The following is a 23,798-nucleotide window of genomic DNA, read 5'->3' as shown; positions in this document are numbered from 1 at the left end:
GTGTATGATTTCACAGGGTAGGAGAGGATATGAAAGACAAGTTGCCAGTGGGGTCAGAGAGAGAGAGAATCACAGAGGCAAAAATTTGTTTAAAACCTTCACGAACAGGAATTGTGGATCCAGCGAAGAAACCAAAAATGGGAAAGGGACTCAACAAAAGGAAGAAAAGCACAGGAAAAAGTGAAACATGAAACAGCGATGGGTCTAAAACGAGAGAGGAGACAACAGTAAAGTGATATGGAATTTTACAAAACGTGTAATGAAGGCACTTAGAAGGATAGAACGGGAGTAAGTAATAGAAAGTGAACATGAGAAAGGATGGCAGAAAAGAGAGGAGAGAAAAGGAGGAACAGCAGAGGAGTAAAAGAAAACGAAAGATAAAAAGGAGAGAAGGCAGAGAGTGAGTCAAGGAGGATAAATGGAAAATCATTACAACTTGTTCGAGACATTTTAAAACATTGATACAGCAGCACCCTCTTTTGGTGTGGTAAGGTAAACTGGAGCTGTATAAAACCCATGTACTGGTTTCTTAACAGTCTGAACCTGTTTGGACAGTTTGTACAACAATAATATGTGACTAAAAGCATAATCCAGATTAAATAACTATCCTGAAACTGCAACACATTTCCTGTTGTTCCTGTGTGTTTTTAATGATCTGCTTTGTCCTCCAAGAATGGAGCAGAAACCAGAGTGTGGAGTGCACTGCACCACAATCATACCTTGTTACTTTGCCTTTCTTAATGCTTGTTACTTTTCAGCAGACAGCAGGCAATGATCTAAGGGCTGCATGAAAAGTGCTGACATTTCTGGCACAGGTTCTATTGCTTCTCTTTTTAGAACCCCTTTCTCCCACATAAAAATATTTTAAGAAGGAACAGGAGTAGGCCATTCAGCCCCTCTTGCCATTCTGTAAGATCATGGCTGATCTGCCCACGGCCTCGACTCCTTGCTGTGACAGTTCCTCATGGCTCTCAATGCCTCAAGCTTTCAAAACTCTAGGCACCTCCCATGATGGAAACATCTGCTCTTGTCAAGTTCCCTCAGAATCTTGTACGTTTCAATAGGATCACCCCTCACTCTTCTAATTAACAATTAAAGGTCTAACCGGTTTAGATGCTCTTGATAAGTCAACCCCTCCAATCCAGGAATTGGCCTAAGTGAATCTCTTTTGAACTGCCTCCAATGCAGTACAGCCTTTCTTATATGTGGGGACCCAGACAGTGCACAGTGTCCCAAGTGTGATCTCACCTACAGTTGCAGCAACAATTGTATTGCCAGTCTCTCTCCCCTCCCCCCCACCTCTTTCAGCAACCACTCACTTCTTGCCCAGATGTCGAGCCACATCGGATCTCTTGAACCCATCCAGGTAGTAGAGACGCTTGGCCAATCGCTTGGCAGCTTCCTGGTCAGTCTTGTTGCCATTGGCCAAAGTGTCAGTGCTCCCCAACGCCAACTGCTCAGTGCTGTCCATCTCGGACTCAGAGTCCATCACCAAGTGGTTCAAATTGCTGTCGCTGGAATAAATAAATAAAGCACATCTGAAAAGAATACATTAGGCAGCATCATGAGCGTTTCCCAGGCAAATATACATCATTCACAAGCTATACATCGGTCTCATTAACAAGCTATACATCATTCACAAATATACATCATTCACAAGCTATACATCGGTCTCATTAACACTTAACGATGCACTTTATTAGAACTCTCAAAATATTGACCTAAAGAGCTCCTTAAGACACAACTAAAGACACCACATCTGCTATGTAAGCAAGACCAGAAACCACTCCATGCACAGCAGGATTCCAGTGAAACTAGTGACATGAGGTAAAGTCGACATAGTCCCAGAGGACAATATGGCTGCTCTCTCATTGGACTGAGAGAGACGACGGGTGGTGATTTAACCTGAGGGTCACCACACATCAGGGGGTGAAGGGAGAGGTTGCGAAGGTGGGACCTTCATGGTCACCTCAGCCGGTGCGGGGATTTAACCCACACTGTTGATGTCACTCTGCATCACAAACCAGCCATCCAGACACTGAGCTAACCTGATAAAGTCTCACCATTTATGGGGATAAGTTCTTCAAAAACGCTATTTTTGCAAATAGTGAACATGGCAGACGGTGCATGCACATTATGAGCCATATGGGCACCTTTTAGGACAGAAAGTACATGCTCCTTAAATGTTTTTTTCTTACAAACTGTGAATAAGCCAAAATTAGGGTACTCAGTGGGTGACAAGCTGTCCTGTAGGTTTTGCATAGACAACCAAACTCATAAAAGGTGGACAAGTAAACGGCAAGATTGGACTGTGAGGGATCAACATTTTATTTATGACCCGTTAGGCTGCTGGATGACAGAATATTGGTTGAGAGAAATCCCTGCCAAATCTTTCAATGACTCCACGAAACCTTTAATTCCAGTCAAAGTGTGGGAGGACAATACTCTCTCCAATGACAGAGCATGGACTATATATAAACTTCCAAGACAGAAATAATGTAGATAATTCTTATGTTGTACACAAATATATCATTCCCGTTCAATCAAATATTCAAAACATTAATTGTCTGACAAGGAAAATGGGACAGATTATTAACATATTCAAGGAAATACTGTCACTTCAAAGACAATACTGGGATCGTTGATTACTAAAGCGTTGTGTTAAACAACTGATTAATGGAGTGAAATTGAAATGATGTACATATCTCTCAAACATGCTGTACAATTCATTACTCAGATGTCAAGGTTTTATTTTGATGTTGTAGGTGCTTAGCAGTTGTGTTCCACAAAGCAAAATTTGCGTAACAAGCACATTCCGCAAGATGCAGTCTTAAAGAATATTGTTGAAAAAAAACCCCATGATGTCAAAGCTTTTCAACCTGCACTCATCAGGAACAATTGGCAAGAATATCTGTTTGAAATGCTCTATTCCCAGCCTATCCTTCCACAAACTGGTATTGATTGAAGGCACCGAATCCTTGAAAGCATGCCCAGCTGATCAGATGAATGAATGCTGCAGGATTCTGAGTGATTTCTCCCATTTTTACACATGTACAAACATCTAGCAGCATTGCGAGACCTCAAGGGCAATCTGGACACACATTTAAGCCTGACAAAAGGGAGAGGAATAGTCACCTTTAACAAGCATGACTGAGCATCCATTCTCAACAACAGGTCTAAATTTACATCCAATGAACCATCCACCCAGCAGGACTGTACAGACTTACACAAAATCCACTAAAAACACATGAGTTGGAGTTATGTAAGAGTAGCAAGGTCCTAGGTAAGTAGAGTAACTTTATTTGTCAATTCTACATTGGTACAATAAAAACAAGACAGCATTCCTCCAGGACCAAGGTGCTTTATGAACACAGACTACACAAGAGTACAGTCACACACAGGGCAGCATAAAGTGCACAGAGAAGTGCAAAACATGCAAGACAGCACAGTAATTCCTGACAAGACATTAGGCACAGTGGTGGACAAATTACAATGTAACAATGAATGATCATCAATAAAACATTGTTTTAGCAGCAATTCAAAAAGTTGTCTGAAAATTACAAATGGAATAGAGTGCGATCATACAGTGATAAGGAGCCTGATGGCTTGGGGGTAGAAACTTTTGCATAGTCTGGCCGTCGGAGACTGAATGCTCCGATATCTTCTGCCAGATGGCAGGAGGAAGAAGAATTTGAATGAGGGATGTGTGGGGTCATCCACAATGCTGTTAGCCTTGCAGATGCAGAGTGTGGTGTAAAGATAATTTATACGATAGGGTACATCCTCACAGATTATGACATCCATGCACGTATGGGATGCCTGATGCATATAAGTGATATCCCCAAGTGAGGAAAGGTATATATAAAACACATTCTGCATTGCAGGTTTCAAAATAGAGTCAGATGAATGGGTCAGTTCTGCAAAGGTAATTTTTGTTTTAAACAGGTCAGAAAGTCATTTGTAAAAGACCTAACTGCATCAACTGCAAGAAATCATCTGACTGCAGTTAAGTCCTGACAGGATCCATGTAATGTTTATGGATCAAATATTTAGAGTCACAGAGATTGAGAATGCAGAAACAGATCTTTCGGTCCAACTTGTCCACACCTACCTCATATTCTAAATTAATCTAGTCCCATTTGCCAACGCTTGGCCCATACCCCTTTAAACCCTTCCTATTCATATACCCATCCAGATGCCTTTTAAATGTTGTAATTGTACCAGCCTCCACCACTTCCTCTGGCAGCTCATTCCATGGTGAGAAACAGCAATATTGAAACATACAAGATTCTTAGGGGGCTTGATATTGAGAGACCATTTCTCCTTTCGGAGTGTTTGGTACCAGAGGGCTCTACCTCAGAGTAAAGGCTCATACATTTATGATAGACATGATGTGGAGGAGCTGGTATTGGACTGGGGTGGACAAAATTAAAAATCACACAACACCAGGTTTAGTCCAACAGGTTTATTTGAAAGTACAAGCTTTCAGAGCACTGCTCCTTCATCAGATAGCTAGCTACCTGACAAAAGAGCAGCACTCCAAAAACCTGTACTCTCAAATAAACCGTTGGACTATTTATGGTAGAAACAAGGAGGAATTTTGTCTCCCAGAAGGTAGCGAATCTGTCGAATTTTTTTAGCCATAAAGAACTGTCAAGGCTGGATGTTAAGCATGTTCAAGACGGCTGGATGTTAAGCATGTTCAAGACTGATAGATCTTTAATCTGTATGAGAACCATGGGGGTAAAAGATAGGAAAGTGAAACTGAGGATTATCAGATCAGCCATGATCCCATTGAATGGTGGAGCAGATTCGATAGGCCAATTGGCTTAATACTACGGTCTCACAATCTTACAATAACTTTTGCCTCTACCTGAGACAGCTACAAGGCGTCTCATTTTATCTTCTCATTCGAAAGACTGCACCTTTGACAGTGCAGCACTGCCCCTCAGTACTGCATCTAGATTATGCTCTCAAATCACCAGAATGAGTCTTAAACCGATGGTTGTCCACTTCAGAGATTGACCACTGAGTCAAGACTGACATAGTATTGCTGTGTTATTATGAAGGATAGATACTATTACCAGGAGTATTGGATCATCCTTTAGACCTTACTGCTTGAATCTAAGGAGTTTTGGCAATTATACTTTTAGAAGGAATTCCAATTCTTGAAGCATTTTCAAAAGAAACTACAAACGGAGTACTGAATTCTGTTTTCTCTACTCACTCCAGTCGGATCCATCCCCTTTTCCCCATCAGCACTGACCTCCTGACTATGCAAGTCCCACCTACTTACTGTTTACACGCCCTGCCTTATCTGAAACCAGAGCCTCTTCAAACTCTTCCACTCTCCTTCCATCAGAATGTCAGCTCAGCCCTGAAGCAGTTCCCTTCTCTTCAAGATCACGACTTTGTTCCCATACAGTTTCCTGTTCTATCTTCTCCTTTCTACATCGTTGACTATGGAATATTAACAAGCAGCACCCCAATACATGAATGTGAACAGCTTAGTAGCCATTTTGAGCTCTTTTCACCTGAAGTGGAGTGAAAGAGCCATAACTACTTACAGTTGACTCTATTCTCGGCATTGCTTGCTAATGCTGCAGTCAGTCATCAACAACATTATTAAGCACAGAAGAGGCAGAGTTAAGTCCAGGAAGCATCCGCAAATCTTTCACATAATTTCTTCATGGATTAGGCCACACGCACGTGACGGTAAGTCAGTTGCCAAGCAAAGAGAGGGCCAGCTCCAGCTATTAACAAACCATGGAGCACAGCGATGATGAACTCAGGTTGTTCGCATTTCCTGAACTACCTACCCACATTGAGTGTCAACAAAGAATAATAAAGCAGCCCCCTTTCACTTTCCACATTAACCATTTGCCAATACTTGCAGAAGGATTTGGATGAAGTTTCTGCTGCCCCTGGTGAGAAACAGCTTGTTCTGAACAGGATCACACACAGATTGTTTCAAACCACTCAGCTAACACAATAGAGTCAGTTAATGATTACACAACTACAGCCTTGCTCACTCTCCTTAGCCAGTAAATAGGAGAAAGTGAGGACCGCAGATGCTGGAGATCAGAGCTGAAAATGTGTTGCTGGAAAAGCGCAGCAAGAAGGGCTCATGCCCGAAACGTTGATTATCCTGCTCCTTGGATGCTGCCTGACCTGCTGCGCTTTTCCAGCAACACATTTTCAGCTGAGCCAGTAAATACCAAAGACAATCGCTTGGGGTGTATAAAAGTTTCACAAGTTGTTTTACAACCCTGCAGGTTACCCTGGGAAGGTAGTTAGCAGTGGAGTGCTGAACTAGTGGACCCCAATCTAAAGACATTGACAAAAGAACCTGAAGATACATAGAGATGTACCGCACAGAAGGTGACTCTTCAGTCCAACTTGTCCATGCTGAACAGATACCCTAAATTAATCCAGTCCCATTTGCCGGCATTTGGCCCACATCCCTCTAACCCTTCCTATTCATGTACCCATCCAGATGCATTTTAAATGTTGTAATCATACCCACCTCCACCACTTCCTCTGGCAGCTCATTCCCTACACTCACCACCCTCCGTGTGAAAAAGTTGCCCCTTAGGTCCCTTTTAAGTCTTTCTCCTCTCACCCTAAACCTGTGTCCTCTAGTTTTGGACTCCCCTACCCCGGGAAAAAGACCGTAGTTATTCACCCTCATGATTTTATAAACATCTATAAGGTCACCCCTCAGCCTCTGACGCTCCAGGGAAAAAGGGCTCATCCTATTCATCCTCTCCCTATAGCTTAAACCCTCCAACCCCTGTCACCATCCTTATAATATTTTTCTGAACCCTTTCAAGTTTAACGACATCTTTCCCATAGTAGGAAGATCAGAATTGGACGCAATATTCAAAAAGTGGCCTCACCACTGTCATGTACAGCTGCAACATGACATCCCAATTCGTACATTCTATGCACTGACCAATAATGGCAAGCATACCTTCTTCACTACACCTGCAACTCTGCTTTCAAGGAACTATGAACCTTCATCCCAAGGTCTCTTTGCTCAGCAACACTCCCAGGACCCTACCATTAACTGTATGTTTATTTATTGCCTGTTTATTTTTAACCAAAATGAGACACCTCACATTTGTCTAAATTAAACTCCACCTGCCACTCCTCAGCCCATGTATCATTGTACTCTGAGGTAACCTTCTTCGCTGTCCACTACACCATCAATTTTGGTGTCATGATTTGGAGATGCCGGTGTTGGACTGGGATGTACAAAAGTTAAAAATCACACAACACAATGTTATAGTCCAATAGCTTTATTTGGAAGCACAAGCTTTCGGAGCGCTGCTCCTTCATCAGGTGGTTAAGGAGCAGCGCTCCGAAAGCTAGTGCTTCCAAATACACTGGTTGGGCTGTAACCTGTTTTTTTTTTAAGATTAGATTAGATTACTTACAGTGTGGAAACAGGCCCTTCGGCCCAACAAGTCCACACCGACCTGCCGAAGCGCAACCCATCCGGACCCATTCCCCTGACACAACGGGCAATTTAGCATGGCCAACTCACCTAACCTGCACACTTTTGGATTGTGGGAGGAAACCAGAGCACCCGGAGGAAACCCACGTAGACACAGGGAGAATGTGCAAACTCCACACAGACAGTCGCCTGAGGCGGGAATTGAACCTGGGTCTCTGGCGCTGTGAGGCAGCCGTGCTAACCACTGTGCCGTCCAGTGTGAGATTTTTAATTTTGGTGTCATCTGCATAATTACTAACCAGACCTTCTATATTCACATCCAAATAATTTATGTCAGTGATCAAAAGCAGCAGATCCAGCTGCAGATCCAGTTGTTACAGGCCTCCAGACTGAAAAACAACCCTCCACCACCAACATCTTCCATCTCCTACCTTCAAGCCATTAGGTGCTTGGATTCGGGAAATGCACATTGCTCACAGTGTGGTGGAGGCAGATTCAATTAAAAGGGCACCCAAAGCCACAGAATCAATACTGCATTGAAAGGACACCATTCAGCCCACTGCGTCTTAACTGGCACTCCAAAGGAGCAATCTACTAAATGCCATTCTCTCTGCAATCCTTTACATTCCTCCTTTTCAAATAACAGCCCAATTGCCCCTGGACTGCTCCAATTGGACCTGCCTCCACTGCAATCTCTCAGGCATCATATGCCAGGCCTTAACCACTCACTTCACAAAGAGGTTCTTTTTTATCTCATGGTGATTTGTTTCAGGTACTTGAAATCTGCCCCCCCCCCTCGTTCTCCATCCTTTCATGAATGGGAACACATTTCTCCCTCTCCACTCAGTGAGTGAACTGTGAAAACAATTTGCTGGGCTACAGGGAGGGAGACCATGCAGAGAGAGAGAGAGAGAGAGAGAGAGAGAGGGAGAGAGCATGCACAGCCTGGAGGGGCCAAATGGCCTCTATCAGGGCAGAAACCATAATATGATTCCATACACAGGGTCTTTCAGAGGATGGTTTTATGGGTTTGGCAGATCAAATGTGGAAAAGGCAAGGTTAAAGACGGTTTATTGCATTCTAACAATAAATAGTACTTGACATGGTAATGTTAGATAAGCCTATTTTTACATTATTAAATGACTATTGTCAAATTTACTTTGTTCTCTAGGTATGTCACACACACCCTAACTAACTGTCCACGCTGTGCTATTTACAGTCAGTGAGGAGCATCTCCATGACATCATCTCATGATTGCTCCAGGGTCCTAAGTCCCTTACCCAGCCACAGAAATACTGACACTTCAGGGTTATCCTGAAAGTTCCAGGAATTAAAAGATTAATCTCCTTGATCAATCCAGTAAAGTCACAGAAGCATGAGAAAAACGAGCCACTGCTATTTTAATACTTCCACTTATTAGCTGTGAGATGTAATGAAGATGGCAGAGAGAAGGCACTTGGGCTGAATTATCGGTGACAGGAGGTCTCCAATAATGCATCCAAACAGCAATGGCCAATGGCAACTGCACAGTATCATTGGTCAAACCCAAGTTTCTTTAAGATGTGACTTGTGCTCAAATGTCAGAAAGTTTTGAAGACACACACAGCCAAGATGATGGAAGGTTTTCACTCCCATATGAGGTGAATATAAAGCAGGCGGGCAGGAAAATTAATGCCACTGGTTAGCATACAGCTTTGCCAACACAACGACCTGCCCCAGAGACTTTGAACCAAAGCTGGAAGCATTTGAGCATCCAATGGAAGTGAGTAAACAGCCTGCTACATATTGTTGCCTAAACTTTATAAATTATAATTAGACACAAAGCAATGGCAGATCTTGTGTTCCAGTGCAGTTACATTCATGACTGCAGTGGGGTATCAGCTGTTGTGTAGAATATCAGTTTCAGCAGATTTCTGGCCGGGTATGACAATGGTATGAAAGACAAAGGGCTCACTTCCTTCCAAGCTTGAAGTATGATCATTTCAAACGCCCAGAAACGAAAAGGCAACCAGAACACGTTACAGTGGAGAATAATGTCAATCACAGAAGTGTTATGGTGCAAAAGGAGGCCATTCAGCCCACAATGTCAAAATACTAAAGGGCAACTGGAACTTCCTACAAGATCTGCTGGTCCCCATGAGGCTTTTGGGAAGCAGGCTATTGGTGGCAGAACAGATAACTCTCCTCAGCTGTTTGGCTACACCCACAGAGAGAAAGTGAGGACTGCAGAGGATGGAGAGTCAGAGTCGAAAAGTATGGCATTGCAAAAGCACAGCAGGTCAGGCAGCATCCGAGGAGCAGGAAAGTCAGCGTTTTGGGCATCAGCCCTCCATCATGTGGCTACACCCACAGTTATTCATAATCAACCCCTTATCCAGAGATATTATTACATATCTCTGGAATAAGTGGGACTTGAACCCAACTCGCTACAAGAACCCTTATAAATTGGATGCTGGAAGCTATAATCATTGTAATCAATCTTTTCAGCGATGTTATGACACATCTCTGTTGCAGCTGAAACCAGGCCTCCTGGCTAAGAGGTAGGGACACTACCACCACACCACAGGAGTCCCTCATCACAGTTATCAGCCGCCCTTCACTTTCTGCAGTGGTGACCTGGTGTGGAGGTCATTTCAGAACTGAAAACTTTTCAGATTGGTTCCTCCAGTTTCCAGATCCCACCCTCTGGCTGCCATTTGGGTCAATCTGCAGAAAAGAGAACCACTGACCGGTGAATGTTTCTGACACAATGTGGAGTCATAACCTCTATTTGACCCTGCCATCACTGTCCCGATCCAGAGCCTAAACTCCTGACCCCGGTGTAGCCTTTCGATGAAGTGGCTTCTAAGTTGGTGGGGTGGGGTGGGGTGGGATGGGCAATGTAGTAGCACTAATGGCAGGGCAGAACTGGTAGATACAAAGTGGGCAGCACAGTGGCACAGCGGCTAGCACTGCTGCCTCACAGCGGCAGAGACCCGGGTTCAATTCCCGCCTCAGGCGACTGACTGTGTGGAGTTTGCACGTTCTCCCCGTGTTGGCGTGGGTTTCCTCCGGGTGCTCCGGTTTCCTCCCACAGTCCAAAGATGTGCAGGTCAGGTGAATTGACTGTGCTAAAATTGCCCGTAGTGTTAGGTAAGGGGTAAATGTAGGGGTATGGGTGGGTTGCGCTTCGGCGGGGCGGTGTGGACTTGTTGGGCCGAAGGGCCTGTTTCCACACTGTAAGTAATCTAATCTAATCTAATCTAATCAAAGTCATTCTTTTCAGTTATAGTATCAGAGCTGGGTGACAAAGTGCCAAGCTGAGAAAGGCAGGAAGGATGTTCAATCCATTACCATTGAAAATGGAGAAGAACGCATTTGCACATTATTGCATGAGTAGATCTTTCAGCCCTTAAGACTGAACCACCATCCAACAAGACCATGGTAAATCTTCCACCTCAACACCATCTTTCTGCACTACCCACATATCCCTTGACACCTATCAAGGACTAATACAGCACAGGAGCAGGCCCTTCGGTCCTCCAAGCTTGTGCCAACACATTTTGCCTTCCATATGAAAACCATCTACATTTACAGGATCCGTATCCCTCTATTCCCTTCCTATTCATGTATTCATCCAGGTGCTTCTTGAATGCTGTTTTTGTGTCTGCTTCCACTACCTCCTCTGGCAGTGCGTTCCAGACACTCACTAACCCTTTGTGTGAAACATGTGCCTTGCACATCTCTTTTAAATTCCCCCCTTTGCTCCTTGAACCTGTGTCCCCTTGTAACTGACCCTTCCACCTTGGGAAAAAGCCACATACTTTCCAGTCTATTCATGTCATTCGCATTCATATAAACCTCGATCAGGTCACCCCCTCAACCTTCTGCATTCCAGTGAAAACCCAGTCTATCCAACCTTTCTTCATAGCTAAAATCCCCCATAATGGGCAGTATCTTGGTAAACCTTTCCTGTACCTGCTCCAACACGTCCACATCCTTCTGGCAGTGTAGTGACCAGAACTGCATACAATAGAGTGGCCTAAAGTTCTACAAGGCTGCAGCATAACTTGCCTATCCTTATATTCAATGCCCCTTCCAATGAAGGCAAGCATTAAATAAGTAGAGACGGCTGGACAGGTGATGTGCTGTAGCTGTATGATGTGGGAGCTGGCTGATCCCATTGTGAACGGCAGTGACCACATCTGCAAAGTGTCGATTGCTGGAAGAACTCCGGATCAGAGTTGATGATCTAAAATCTGAGCTTCAAACACCACGGCACATCCAGGAGGGGGAGAGTTACCTGGACGCTTTGTTTCAGGAGGCAGTCACACCCGGTAGATTAAGTAATTCAAATTCAGTCAGTCAGTGATCAGGGACAACAGGGTGTAACTGTAAGTGAGGCACGTAGGGAGATTCTGAGTTCAGGAGTGCAGGAGCCTCAGCCCTTGACCTTGCCCAACAGGTAGAAGAGGTTTGCTCCCTGTATGAATGAGGAAAAGGGCTGTGAACAGAATGGTGCAGAAGGCCATTCAACAGGAGGAAGCAAAAAGACAAGTAGTTGTTAGAGGGGATTCTACAATTAGGGGGACAGATAATATCCTTTGCGAGCCGGATCGGGAGTCCCGCGTGGTGTGTTGCCTGCCCAGTGCCAGGGTGCAGGACATCTCTGACCAGTTTGAAAGGACATTGGAGCAGGAGAAGGAAGATCCAGTTGTTGTGGTCCACGTTGGCACTAACATAGGCAAGGCTAGGAAGGAGGACCTGTTTGGGGAGTATCAAGTACTAGAAAGGAAATTGAAGAACAGGTCCTCAAGGGTCATACTCTCTGGATTACTGCCCAAGCCACATGCTAATTGGCATAGGGATAAGAAAATTAGGGAAGTAAACACATGGCTAAGAGACTGGTGTGGGAAAGAGGGAGTCCATTTCATGGGACATCAGCATCAGTTTTGGAACCAAAGGGATCTGTACCAATGGGACTGTCTCCACCTGAACTGATCTAGAACCAGTCTTCTGGCGAAAAGGATAAATAGGGTAGTCACGAGGATTTAAAACTTGTGAGTCGGGGAAGGGAAAGGGAAAGGGAAAGTAACAGGGAGTATGGAATCAGGTAGAAAGATAAGCAGCAGGTTAGCATGGGTGCAGGGTTTAAGTTCGAGGCAGATGAGGAATGAAGCAAAAAGGAAGGTAACTTAGGATATATTACCAGAGATGTTGGAAATCATAAAGATAAGAAAATTCGCATTAAGGCGCTTTATCTAATCACTCGTAGTATTCGTAACAAAGTAAATGAATTAACAGCACAAATCATCACGAATGATTATGATGTGATAGGCATCACAGAGACGTGGTTGCAGGGGATTCAGGCTGGCAGTTAAACATCCAAGGATTTACAACTTATCGAAAAGACGGGGAGGTGGGCAGAGGGGGCGGGGTGGCCTTGTTAGTTAAGAATGAAATTACATCTATAGCACTCAATGGTATAGGGTCAGATGATGTGGAGTCTGTGTGGATGGAGTTGAGGAACCACAAAGGCAAAAAAACCATAATGGGAGTTACATCCAGACCTCCCCAGCAGTGGTCAGGACCAGGGGCACAAGACATACCAGGAAATATATAGGGCATGTCAGAAAAGCAAGGTCACAGTGATCATGGGGGACTTCAATATGCAGTTGGACTAGGAGAATTGTATTGCTGGTGGATCCAAAGAAAGGAAATTCATGGAATGCTTACAGGATGGCTTTTTGGAACAGCTTGTGATGGAGCCCACAAGGGAGCAGGCTATTCTGGACTTAGTGTTATGCAATGAGCCAGACTTTACAAAAGATCTTAAAGTGAGGGAACACTTAGGAGGCAGTGATCATAATATGGTAGACTTCAGTCCGCAGCTTGAAAGAGAGAAGGCAAAATTGGATGTAACGGTCTTACAGTTAAATAAAGGTAATTACAGGGGCATGAGAGAGGAACTGGCAAAAATCAACTGGAAGCAGATCCAAGCAGGGAAGACAGTAGAGCAACAATGGCAGGGGTTTCTGGGCGTAATTGAGGACACAGGACAGAGGTTCATCCCAAAGAAAAGAAATATTATCTGGGAGGGGTGAGACAGCCATGGCTGACAAAAGAAGTCAGGAAATGTATCAAAGAAAAAGAGAAAGTCTATAAAGTGGCCAAGAGCACTGGGAAATCAGAAGGTTGGGAAGACGACAAAAACCAACAGAGGATAAGAAAGAGAGAAATAAGGAAGGAGAGGATCAAATGTGAAGGTAGGCTAGCCAGCAATATTAGAAATGATAGTAAAAGTTTCTTTCAATACATAAGAAACAAACGAGAGGCTAAAAAAGAAATTGGGCCATTACAAATTGATGCAGGAAGGCTAGTGATGGGATATGAGGAAATAGCTGAAGAACTTAATAAGTACTTTGTGTCAGTCTTCACAGTGGAAGACGTGAGTAATATCCTAACAATTAAGGAGAGTCAGGGGGCAGGGTTGAGTATGGTAGCCATTACAAAAGAGAAAGTGCGAGAAAAGCTAAAAGGTCTAAAAATTGATAAATCTCCTGGCCCCGATGGGCTACATTCTAGAGTTCTGAGGGTGGTGGCTGAGGAAATAGCGGAGGCACTGAATGTGATCTTTCAAAAAGTCACTGGAATCAGGGAAAGTCCCGGATGATTGGAAAATTGCTGCTGTAACCCCCTGGTTCAAGAAAGGATCAAGACAAAAGATGGAAAATTATAGGCCGATTAGCCTAACCTTGGTTGTAGGTAAAATCTCATTAAGGATGAGATTTCTAAATTCTTGGAAATGCAGGGTCGGGTTAGAACAAGTCAGCCTGGATTTAGTAAGGAGAGGTCATGCCTGACAGACCTGTTAGAACTCTTTGAAGAGGTAACAAGTAGGTTAGACCAGGGAAACCCAGTGGATGTTATCTATCTAGACTTTCAAAAGGCCTTTGATAAGGTGCCTCACGGAAAGCTGCTGAGTAAGGTGAGGGCCCATGGTGTTCAAGGTGAGCTACTGGCATGGATTGGGGATTGGCTGTCTGAGAGAAGGCCAAGAGTTGGGATAAAAGGTTCTTTTTCGGAATGGCAGCTGGTGACAAGTGCAGTCCCACAGGGCTCAGTGTTGGGGCCGCAGCTGTTCACGTTATATATTAATGATCTGGATGAAGGGACTGAGGGCATTCTGACGAAGTTTGCCGATGATACAAAGTTGGGCAGATAGGCAGGTAGTTCTGAGGAGGTGGGGAGGCTGCAGAAAGACTTAGACAGTTTAGGAGAGTCATCCAGGAAATGGCTGCTGAAATTCAACATGAGCAAGTGAGAGGTCTTACACTTTGGAAAATACAGGCATGGACTATTTTTCAAATGGTGAGAAAATTCATAAAGCCAAAATACAAAAGGGATCTGGGAGTGCTAATCCAGGATTCTCTAAAGGTTGATTTGCAGATTAAGTCCGTGATTAAGAAAGCAAATGTAATGTTGTCATTTATCTCAAGAGGATTAGAATACAAAAGCAGCGATGTGCTTCTGAGACTTTATAAAGCTCTGTTTAGGCCCCATTTGGAGTACTGTATCCAATTTTGGGCCCCAAACCTCCGGAAGGACATACTGGCAATGGAGCGTGTCCAGCGGAGATTCACACGGATGATCCCTGGAATGGTAGGCCTAACATACGATGAACAGCTCAGGATCCTGGGATTGTATTCATTAGAGTTTAGAAGATTGAAGGTGATCTAATAGAAACTTACAAGATAATGCATGGCTTAGAAAGAGTGGACGCTGGGAAGTTGTTTCTGTTAGGCGGAGAGACTAGGACCCATGGCACAGACTTAGAATTAGAGGGGATTTAGAATGGAAATGAGGAGACATTTCTTCAGCCAGAGAGTGGTGGGCCTGTGGAATTCATTGCCACGGAATGCAGTAGGGGCCGGGATGTTGGGTGTCTTCTAGGCAGAGATTGATAAATTCTTGATCTCGGAAGGAATTAAGGGATACAGGGAGAGTGCGGTTAAGTGGAATTGATACGCCCATCAGCCATAATTAAATGGCAGAGTGGACTCGATGGGCCAAATGGCCTTGCTTCCACTCCTGTGGTCTTATGCCATAGGCCTTTTTCACTACCTTATCTACCTGCACTGCCACCTTTAGTGACCTGTGAACCTGCACAGCCATATCCTTCTGCATATTAATACTCCTAAGGGTTCTGCCATTCACTGTATAATTTTCACCTGTGCTTGACCTTCCAAAATGAATCACCTCACATTTGGCTGGATTAAACTCCATCTGCCATTTTTCTACCCATGCATCCAACTGATCGATATCCTGCAGTATCCTCAGACAATCCTCCTTACTATCCGCAACTCCACCAATCTTTGTATCATCTATAAACTCACTAATTAGACCAGCTATGTTTTCCTCCAAATCATTTATGTAGATCACAAACAGCAGAGGTTCCAGCACTGATCCCTGTGAATCACCACTAGTCACAACCCTCCATTTTGAAAAGCATCCTTCCACCGTTACCCTCTGTCTCCTATGACCAAACCAGTTCTGTATCCATCTTGCCAGCTCACCCCTTATACCATGTGACTTCACCTTTTCTACCAGTCTGCCATGACGGACTTTGTCAAAGACTTTAATGAAATCTATGTAGACATCATCAACCACTTTTCCCTCAATCATCTTTGTCACCTCCTCAAACAACTCATTCAAGTTATTGAGACGTGACCTCCCCACACAAAACCATGCTGTCTATCGCCAATCAGTCTGTTTGCTTTTAAATGTATATAGATCTTACCCCTGAGAATCTTCCCTAATAATTTCCCTACCACTGACATAACTCTCACAGCCCTGTAATTTCCAGGATTATCCCTGCTACCCTTCTTAAACAATGAGACAACATTGGTTATTCTCCAGTCCTCTGTGACCTCACATGTGGCCAAAGAGGATATAAAGATATCTGTCAATGCTCCAGCAATTTGTTCTCTTGCCTCCCTCAGTATTCTGGGATAGATCCTACCAGGACCCAGACACTTATCTACCTTAATACTTTTTAAGACGCACAACACCTCTTCCTTTTTAACAACAACAGGAATGAGGTAGATTGTGAGTCGCACCCTAAAGAAAGAGATATGCTCCACCCATCCCTTCTCTTTGATGAATACCGACACAAAGTATTTGTTTAGGACCTCATCTGGTTCCACACACAGATTCCCTCCTTTACCCTTGAGTGGGCTAACCCTTTCCCTGGCTACCCTCTTATTTCTTACATATGTATGAAAAGCCTTGGGATTCTCCTTAATCTTGTTTGCTAATAACTTTTCATTACCACTTTTAGCTCTTTGAAACCCTTACTTATGATGATTAGATTAGATTCACTACAGTATGGAAACAGGCCCTTCGGTCCAACAAATCCACACCGACCCTCCAAAGAGCAACCCACCCAGACCCATTCCGCTACATTCACCCCTGACTAATGTATCTAACACTATGGGCAATTTAGCAAGGCCAATTCACCTAACTTGCACATCTTTGGACTGTGGGAGGAAATCGGAGCACCCGGAGTAAACCCACACAGACATAGGGAGAACATGCAAACTCCACACAGACAGTTGCCTGAGGTGGGAATTGAACATGGGTCCCTGGCGCTGTGAGGCAGCAGTGCTAACCACTGAGCCATCGTGCTGCCCAACAAAGCGGTTGGAGTGAGAACAGTAATCACTCTGTCCCCAGGTGGTCTCAAACCACCAACCGTTCAGCTAACAGCTGAATGCGCTGACCAATTGCACCAAAGAGACTTATTTTCTTTCCTATTTTCCTTATATCAATCTGTCTCAAATATATTCATTGGCTGTACATCTCTATGACTGAGCCTCCATAGCTCTCTGGGGTCAAAAACTCTCCAAGCAAAGAAATTTCTCCTCATTTGCAACCTAAACGTTTACCGGTTATTCCAACATTTCGTCCCCTGGTTATAGACCCTCCTGCTTCCACAAAAGCCAAACGAAATGCCTACTCTGTCACAATTATTGATCTTTTAAGAAATTCACCTCTCATTTTTATGATGTCCAGAGAATATAGGCCAAGTGCCTTCTTGGCTATCCCAGAGATCAGTCCTTGAATCATCAGTGCACTGTCTCTAATTTTCTTGTATTCATTTGTGTAATGTGAGCATCACTGACTAAGCCAGCATTTATAGCCCGTCCCTAATTACCCAAGTAAGAGACAACAACAGTAAGTTTCCAGAACCACACCAAACCAGGTAGTTACAGAACATTTATGAGCAGGTATGGGTTTCTACAACATGGTTACTTTTAGCTTTTTACTGAATAATAAATTTCACCATCTACCATGGTGGAATTTAAACCGATGCCCCCGGAACTTTGATCTGGGGTTCTGCAGTGCCAAACCATTGGATCACCATCACTCCATGATGGCAGGTTTACATCTCATGTTTTAATCAGCTGGGAGATACCCTTACACTACTGTGTTACTCACTGATACAAACAGCAAGTGTATAAGGTGCTCACAGCTCAACAATGGATAAGACACGCAAACTAGCAAATCCATAGAGTACTCTCTTACACCAACATGATTAACAAAGGCAGCATTATCATCTCTTCTCAAGAATGAGGCCATTTATTAAAGATCTATTTTACAGATGCATTCGGACCTCCTCGAAAACTGAACAGAATCCAATTCATTAACCTTGGCGTCTCATTTTGTTTTCTGTTTATTTTACAGAGAGCTAGTTTGGTTTCAATATCCAGACCTTGATGACCTCCACAGGGGAACTAGATGAGAGGAGATATTAGACCTGACATTGGCAGGGCTACTTCATTAGACTGCACAATTGCAATAAACCTACTTAATAATAAATTCAGCTTCATTCACTCTTCAACACACTCCCCCAAGAATTCTAAACAATGCTTAAAATGAGAAAAATCAAGAGAAAACACATTAAAGTACATCAAATTTAAATTTTTTCTAGCTTTTTTTTAAGAAGGAAAAGGGGCCACAGATGGTAAAAATTCCACTTTTAGCAGAAGCCTGACTGAGTGACTTCTCTTTAATTCAAGGTCACGACAATGAGACTACACAAACTCTGGAAAAAACTTCAAGCTATGCTTGATGAAGGAGGAAATAAATTTCCCCTGCGCCAGTCCCCGGAGCAAATTTCTCTTGTGCCAGTCCTTGGGGAAAATTTGCCATGCAGCAGAATGAACCCTAATATTCGAAGAGACATTTTTAAAGCATCTGATTAGATTACTAACAAGACTCGGTAAATATCTCTAATATAGATGCTGCTGATGAAGGTTAAAAACATCATCTGTAATGGGACCACTTTATACACAGTATCTCAAAATTGTTCCTGGGCTCAGAGAGAATTTGCAGTGGGGACAGTCCTCAGACTAGTCTTGCTGTGTTGAATTGCTCGTAACAAAACTGATGTCTACCATGTTAAACTGGCAACTTAACTAACAGAGTGCAAGGATAATTTACCACCTTACGTTGTTCAGGAGGCAAAACAAAAGAGAAAGCTAAAACTATCCAATCTCCTAAAAGGTACGTTTTTCTCTCAGATTCAGATAGACATGGTCTCACCCAAAGATCAATCAACATCTAATCTTCTCTGCAGCGCAATCAAAAACTATATCATGGTTGGGTTGTACCACAATAAATGCAAAGTATTGCAGATATCAGAGATCTGAAATTAAAAACCGGAGGCTGAACTTCCACAGAAGAATCATACTGGACACGAAACATTTACTCTGCTTCTCTCTTCATAGATGTTGCCCGAGCTGCTGTGTTTTTCCAGTTTAGACTTTAGGTTTAAATATGATCTTGTCCCTGGGGCTATCCAGGGAAAGGTCACACAGCAGTATTCTCTGACAAGGTAAACTCGCCACTGAATCGAATACTAGCCACTGCTAATTAAGACAGAGGTAAGGAGGAATTTCTCCTCCTGGAAATGCATGATTAATCATTGGGATTCTCTGCCCAGGTGAGCAGTTCTGAGGACACTGAACATATTCAAGGTTGCAAGCGACATTTTTTGTCAAATGAAGGAGTTGTGGGGGTCAGACAAGAAAGTGGAGTTAAAGCCACAATCAGCCATGATTTTACTTGATGGCATACTCAAAAGGGCTGAATGGCCCACTCCTGCTACCTTATGCCTTGATTTAACTATTGTACAAATCACTACTTGTTGCTTCACACTACAAGATGGTCCAATTTGGAATGCACTGCCTGGGACGTCGAAGCTGGACACAGGTCCAGCAGCAATCAGCTGACCAGAGGAGACTGAAGCCCAACTACATTTGTTATTGACTCCAAGTGAGGCGTTCAGGTGGTGATTCTCCTACATCTCACCACCCTGTGGATGAGGCCTGGGCCAGTCTGCAGAGAAACCTGTATCTACTTCACTGCAGTCTGGAGACCTGACCTTGATTCAGGCCCACACCTCTGTTCTTTCACCAGTGCCGGGCTCCCTGAAGCGTTTCCAAGTCCCTCTCACTGTAGGTTGCAGGATTCGGCCATCCTTCCTGACTGCTAGTGCCGTTCTCACCTGGGATCACACCTGGAGCTTCCTCTTCCCTCTCTTGCAATGGACCAGCAGCACCTGAAAAGTAAGGAATAGATTTGGGTTAAGGTGGATCATGGAGTGGAAGCGATCAACCACAATTAGATCACTGCAGCCCAAAGCTGTATCAATCATGATAATGCTGGTGAGAATGGACAGTGCAGTCATACTGAAACATATATGGCACATGAATTTTCACAAACAATGTAGCATGCACATGGTGGATGTGAAATAATTCAATCCCTTACCCAACCCCAGCACGTCCTCCTGTTTGTCACTTGGACCCGATGGTCCATCACAGATGGTCGCTCTATTCTCTCCACGTGGAGCAATGTCAAGGTCTTCTCCTCAGATCGGTCTCTTGATGTTTGATAATTCTTCCTCTGAGGACCTTTCTTTGATCCCAATTCTTCCTTGATCATCCTCATCTGAAGCCATTGCACACACAACAATTTCTTTGTGGGGTATTGGCTTAGGATAGAGAGGGGTTGGAGGAGCCTGGTTGAAGTAGGAGAGGGAGGTGGACAAGGATAGCAATTGGAGCACAGAGGTCTCATTTTCCTTTTGATGTTCCTCCACTGGCAGCTCAAATCTTCAACGTTTACTATGTAGGGGATGGTCTGCAAATATTGACACACTCCCATGATCCTTTGTTAACATACTAGCCATTCTATTGCTGCTTAATAAAGAAAGGTTTCCTGCAATAATGGCAAATATTTACACTCTCCCATGATCCTTTGCAAACACTGACACATTCCCATGATCCTCTGCAGACACGCAGGAACTCCTATCTATATAGCGACCTACACTCAAGGACTGCATGCAAATATCGATCCTCTCCCAGGGCCCCTGGTCTAAAAGCATTGGCATCATTGCAGAAAGTGTTTCTTATCAAGCCACAACAGAACAGTTAGTAAGTAAAGAAGATGCTAAAGTTATGGTAAAGTCACCACTGTCCTAGAGGACCGCACTCTCATTACGGAGACAGACAACTGGTGGTGGTTCAACCTGAGGGTCACCGTGCCTCAGGGGAGGGGAGACGTTGAGAAGCAGAGTCCTCCATAGTTACCTCAGCCGGGTAGGATTTGAACCCACACTATTGGTTTCACTCTATATCTCAAACTAGCAATTCAGCCATCCAAGCAAACTGACCCTGCGTAATAAAAATGCAGATGTCGCAGGTGCTCACACAATGCCTGGTATCTCCAATATTGGACATTGATTTCAAACACCAATGGAGTGAGCCACACTCTTCCATGTCTCATTCTACCTCTTGTGTAGCTGATGAGCAGTACAGATCCACACAAAGTAACAGTGACCCCTCCCTGTCCTGCTGCAAATACTCTGCGTGTGCATAAAATGCCTTACCTAATGGACATTGCTGAGGCACCATTCCTGATATCTTCAATGCACTATTGATCTTCAAGCAGTCTCCTATAGTGGAACCACTGAATGTAGGGCTAAATTCATCAAAGATCAAGAGACAGCACCTTCCAAACACACAACCTCCACCATCTAGAAAGACAAAGGCAGTGGGTACTTGGGAACACCAAGTTGCAAGTTCCAATCTGATGCATTCAGCTATCCTGACTCGGAAATATATTAGCGTTCCCTCTGTGTCTTGGGCTAAAATCCTGGAACTCCCCCTGAGGGTATTGTGGGTCTATCTACAACAAATAGACTACAATGGCTCAAGAAGGTAGCTCACCACCTTCTCAGGGGGCAACTAGGGATGGGCAATAAATGCTGGCCCAGTCAGCAATGCTTACATCCCACTAATGAATTTAAAAAGTTATTTTCCAACCCATGAGAGTTAACCCTACCCCATTAAATAGCTTATTATTTAAGAGCTTACAGCCATTCATCCTATTGGATCTGTACTAGCTCCTCAAAGAAGCAATCTAATATTGTCCCACGTCAGTGAGGATGCTCCCTCCACCAGCTCAGTAGTTGAAGGTGGAATGTGATAAGGAGGGAACAAAAACTGAGACAACCCTACAAAAAGCGTTATTTGAGAACAGGCAGTCAACTCAGAGAAAGAGACTTTGGTATCGAAATTAAGTGGGGAGTAGTTCTCCAACATCATCAGTGCCATGACCTCGGCGCAGACCAGCAAGAGACAATTCTGACCAAATTGCGGAAGAACGTTAGGAGAGACCTTTGCAAAAAAATTCCATCGCTGTGAGCCCGGACTGGGATCACTGATCTAGAATTATTCTACGAGGACCCATCACACATTAGATTTATTTTAATTCACTCACAGGATGACGGCTAGGTTTATTGCCCATCCCTAATTGTTAAGGCCCCACCACATTGCTGTGGGTCTGGTGTCACATGTAGGCCAGACCAGGTAAGGATGGCAGATTCCTTCCCTAAAGGACATTAGTGAACCAGATGACAATCAACAATGCATTCATGGTCATCATTAGACCCTTAATTCCAGATTCTTTTTTTATTTAATTCAAATTCCACCATCTGCCATGGCGGGGTTGGAATCTGGGTCCCCAGAACATTAGCTGGGTCTCTGGATTAAATTACAGCAGCAATACCACTGGACCAACACCTCCCCAGGGTACAGAGAATGGCATAGACCAGATAGGCTGAGTGGCCTGCTTCTGTCTGCTCATTTTAATTCAAAGTCAGAAAGGAACGTAAGGAGTATGCAGCCAAAGGGTTTGGAAGTGAATGGGGGGTGGCAACAAGGAAAAGAATAACATTATTGATTGATGTAAAGTGCACTGATGATTAACAATACAATATATTCTCAATTAAACAGCAAGGGAATAGCACAGCTACATCAGAATGAAAGCATTTCTCAGAGAATTATCTCTGGGACATTGGCTCAGCTGGTTCTGAATATTGATTTTTCTTTTCTGTACACAGCAAGATCCCAGAGAGTTAAAATGACATCCCCTCTCCCACCCCCAGTTCATCCATCTTTTCACTCTGTCAGTCAAGCAAGGAATTCAAGACCCTTCCCTCCTCAGGGATCCATGATTCCACTCAGGGGCAGCAGTTGTTTAACACAAGAGCCGCCACTTGCGTGAGAAATCAGGAATTAGGAGATAGAGTCAGCCATTCAGCCCCTCGTGCCTCCTTTGCCATTCGATAAGGTCATGGATGATCTGACATTGATCTCAACTCCACTTTCCTGCCCGCACCCCCGCTGTCACATCAGTCTTGACTCCCCTGTTGATCAAAAACGTATTGAGCTCAGCTATGAATATACAGTACACAACAACGCAATCTCTTCTGGGGAAGAGAATTCCACACTATCCCAGAGAAACGTTCCCTCCCAATCGCACTCTTCAATGGAAGAGCCTTAAATTTTTAAGCGCGTTCTTGGCTCCCCAACAGGGGGAAATATGCTCTCACAACCTGAAGACCATAAGACACAAGAAGAGAATTAGGCTATTCGATCCATCGAGTTTGCTCCACCATTAAATGCATTTCTGACAATACTCAACTCCATTTTCATCATAAACACTGATTCCCTTCCTGATTAGAAATCTGTTTATCTCAGCCTTGAATATATTTAAAATCATTAGCTTGACTGCCCTCTGCAATAAAGAATTCTGCAGATTTACTCAGAGAAGAAATTCCTCCTCACCTCTGTCTGAAATGAGTGACTACTTTGTCTGAGATTGTGTCCTGTGGGGGGGGTCCTTGACTCACCCACAAGGGGAAACAGTTTCTCTGCATATATCCTGACAAATCTCCCGAAGAACCTTACATGTTCCAATAAGGTCACCTCTCATTTTTCTAAACTCCAAT

The 23,798-nt window shown here is 43.9% G+C and overlaps 1 protein-coding gene across 1 annotated transcript in view; it reads right to left on the bottom strand.

Moving 5' to 3' along the window:
* Nucleotides 1-23,798, bottom strand: part of LOC122541902 (PH and SEC7 domain-containing protein 1-like) — a 169,900-nt gene that overhangs the window by 74,797 nt on the left and 71,305 nt on the right. Inside the window, 2 exon segments of the mRNA XM_043679086.1 lie at nt 1,320-1,514; nt 20,010-20,063. Of these exon segments, the coding sequence (XP_043535021.1) occupies nt 1,320-1,514; nt 20,010-20,063 (249 nt within the window).

This window comes from Chiloscyllium plagiosum, chromosome 38, assembly GCF_004010195.1.
Source record: "Chiloscyllium plagiosum isolate BGI_BamShark_2017 chromosome 38, ASM401019v2, whole genome shotgun sequence".
NCBI lineage: Eukaryota > Metazoa > Chordata > Chondrichthyes > Orectolobiformes > Hemiscylliidae > Chiloscyllium > Chiloscyllium plagiosum.
The sequence above is the reverse complement of the archived record's forward strand: the minus strand, read 5'-3'. Positions and strand labels throughout refer to the sequence as shown.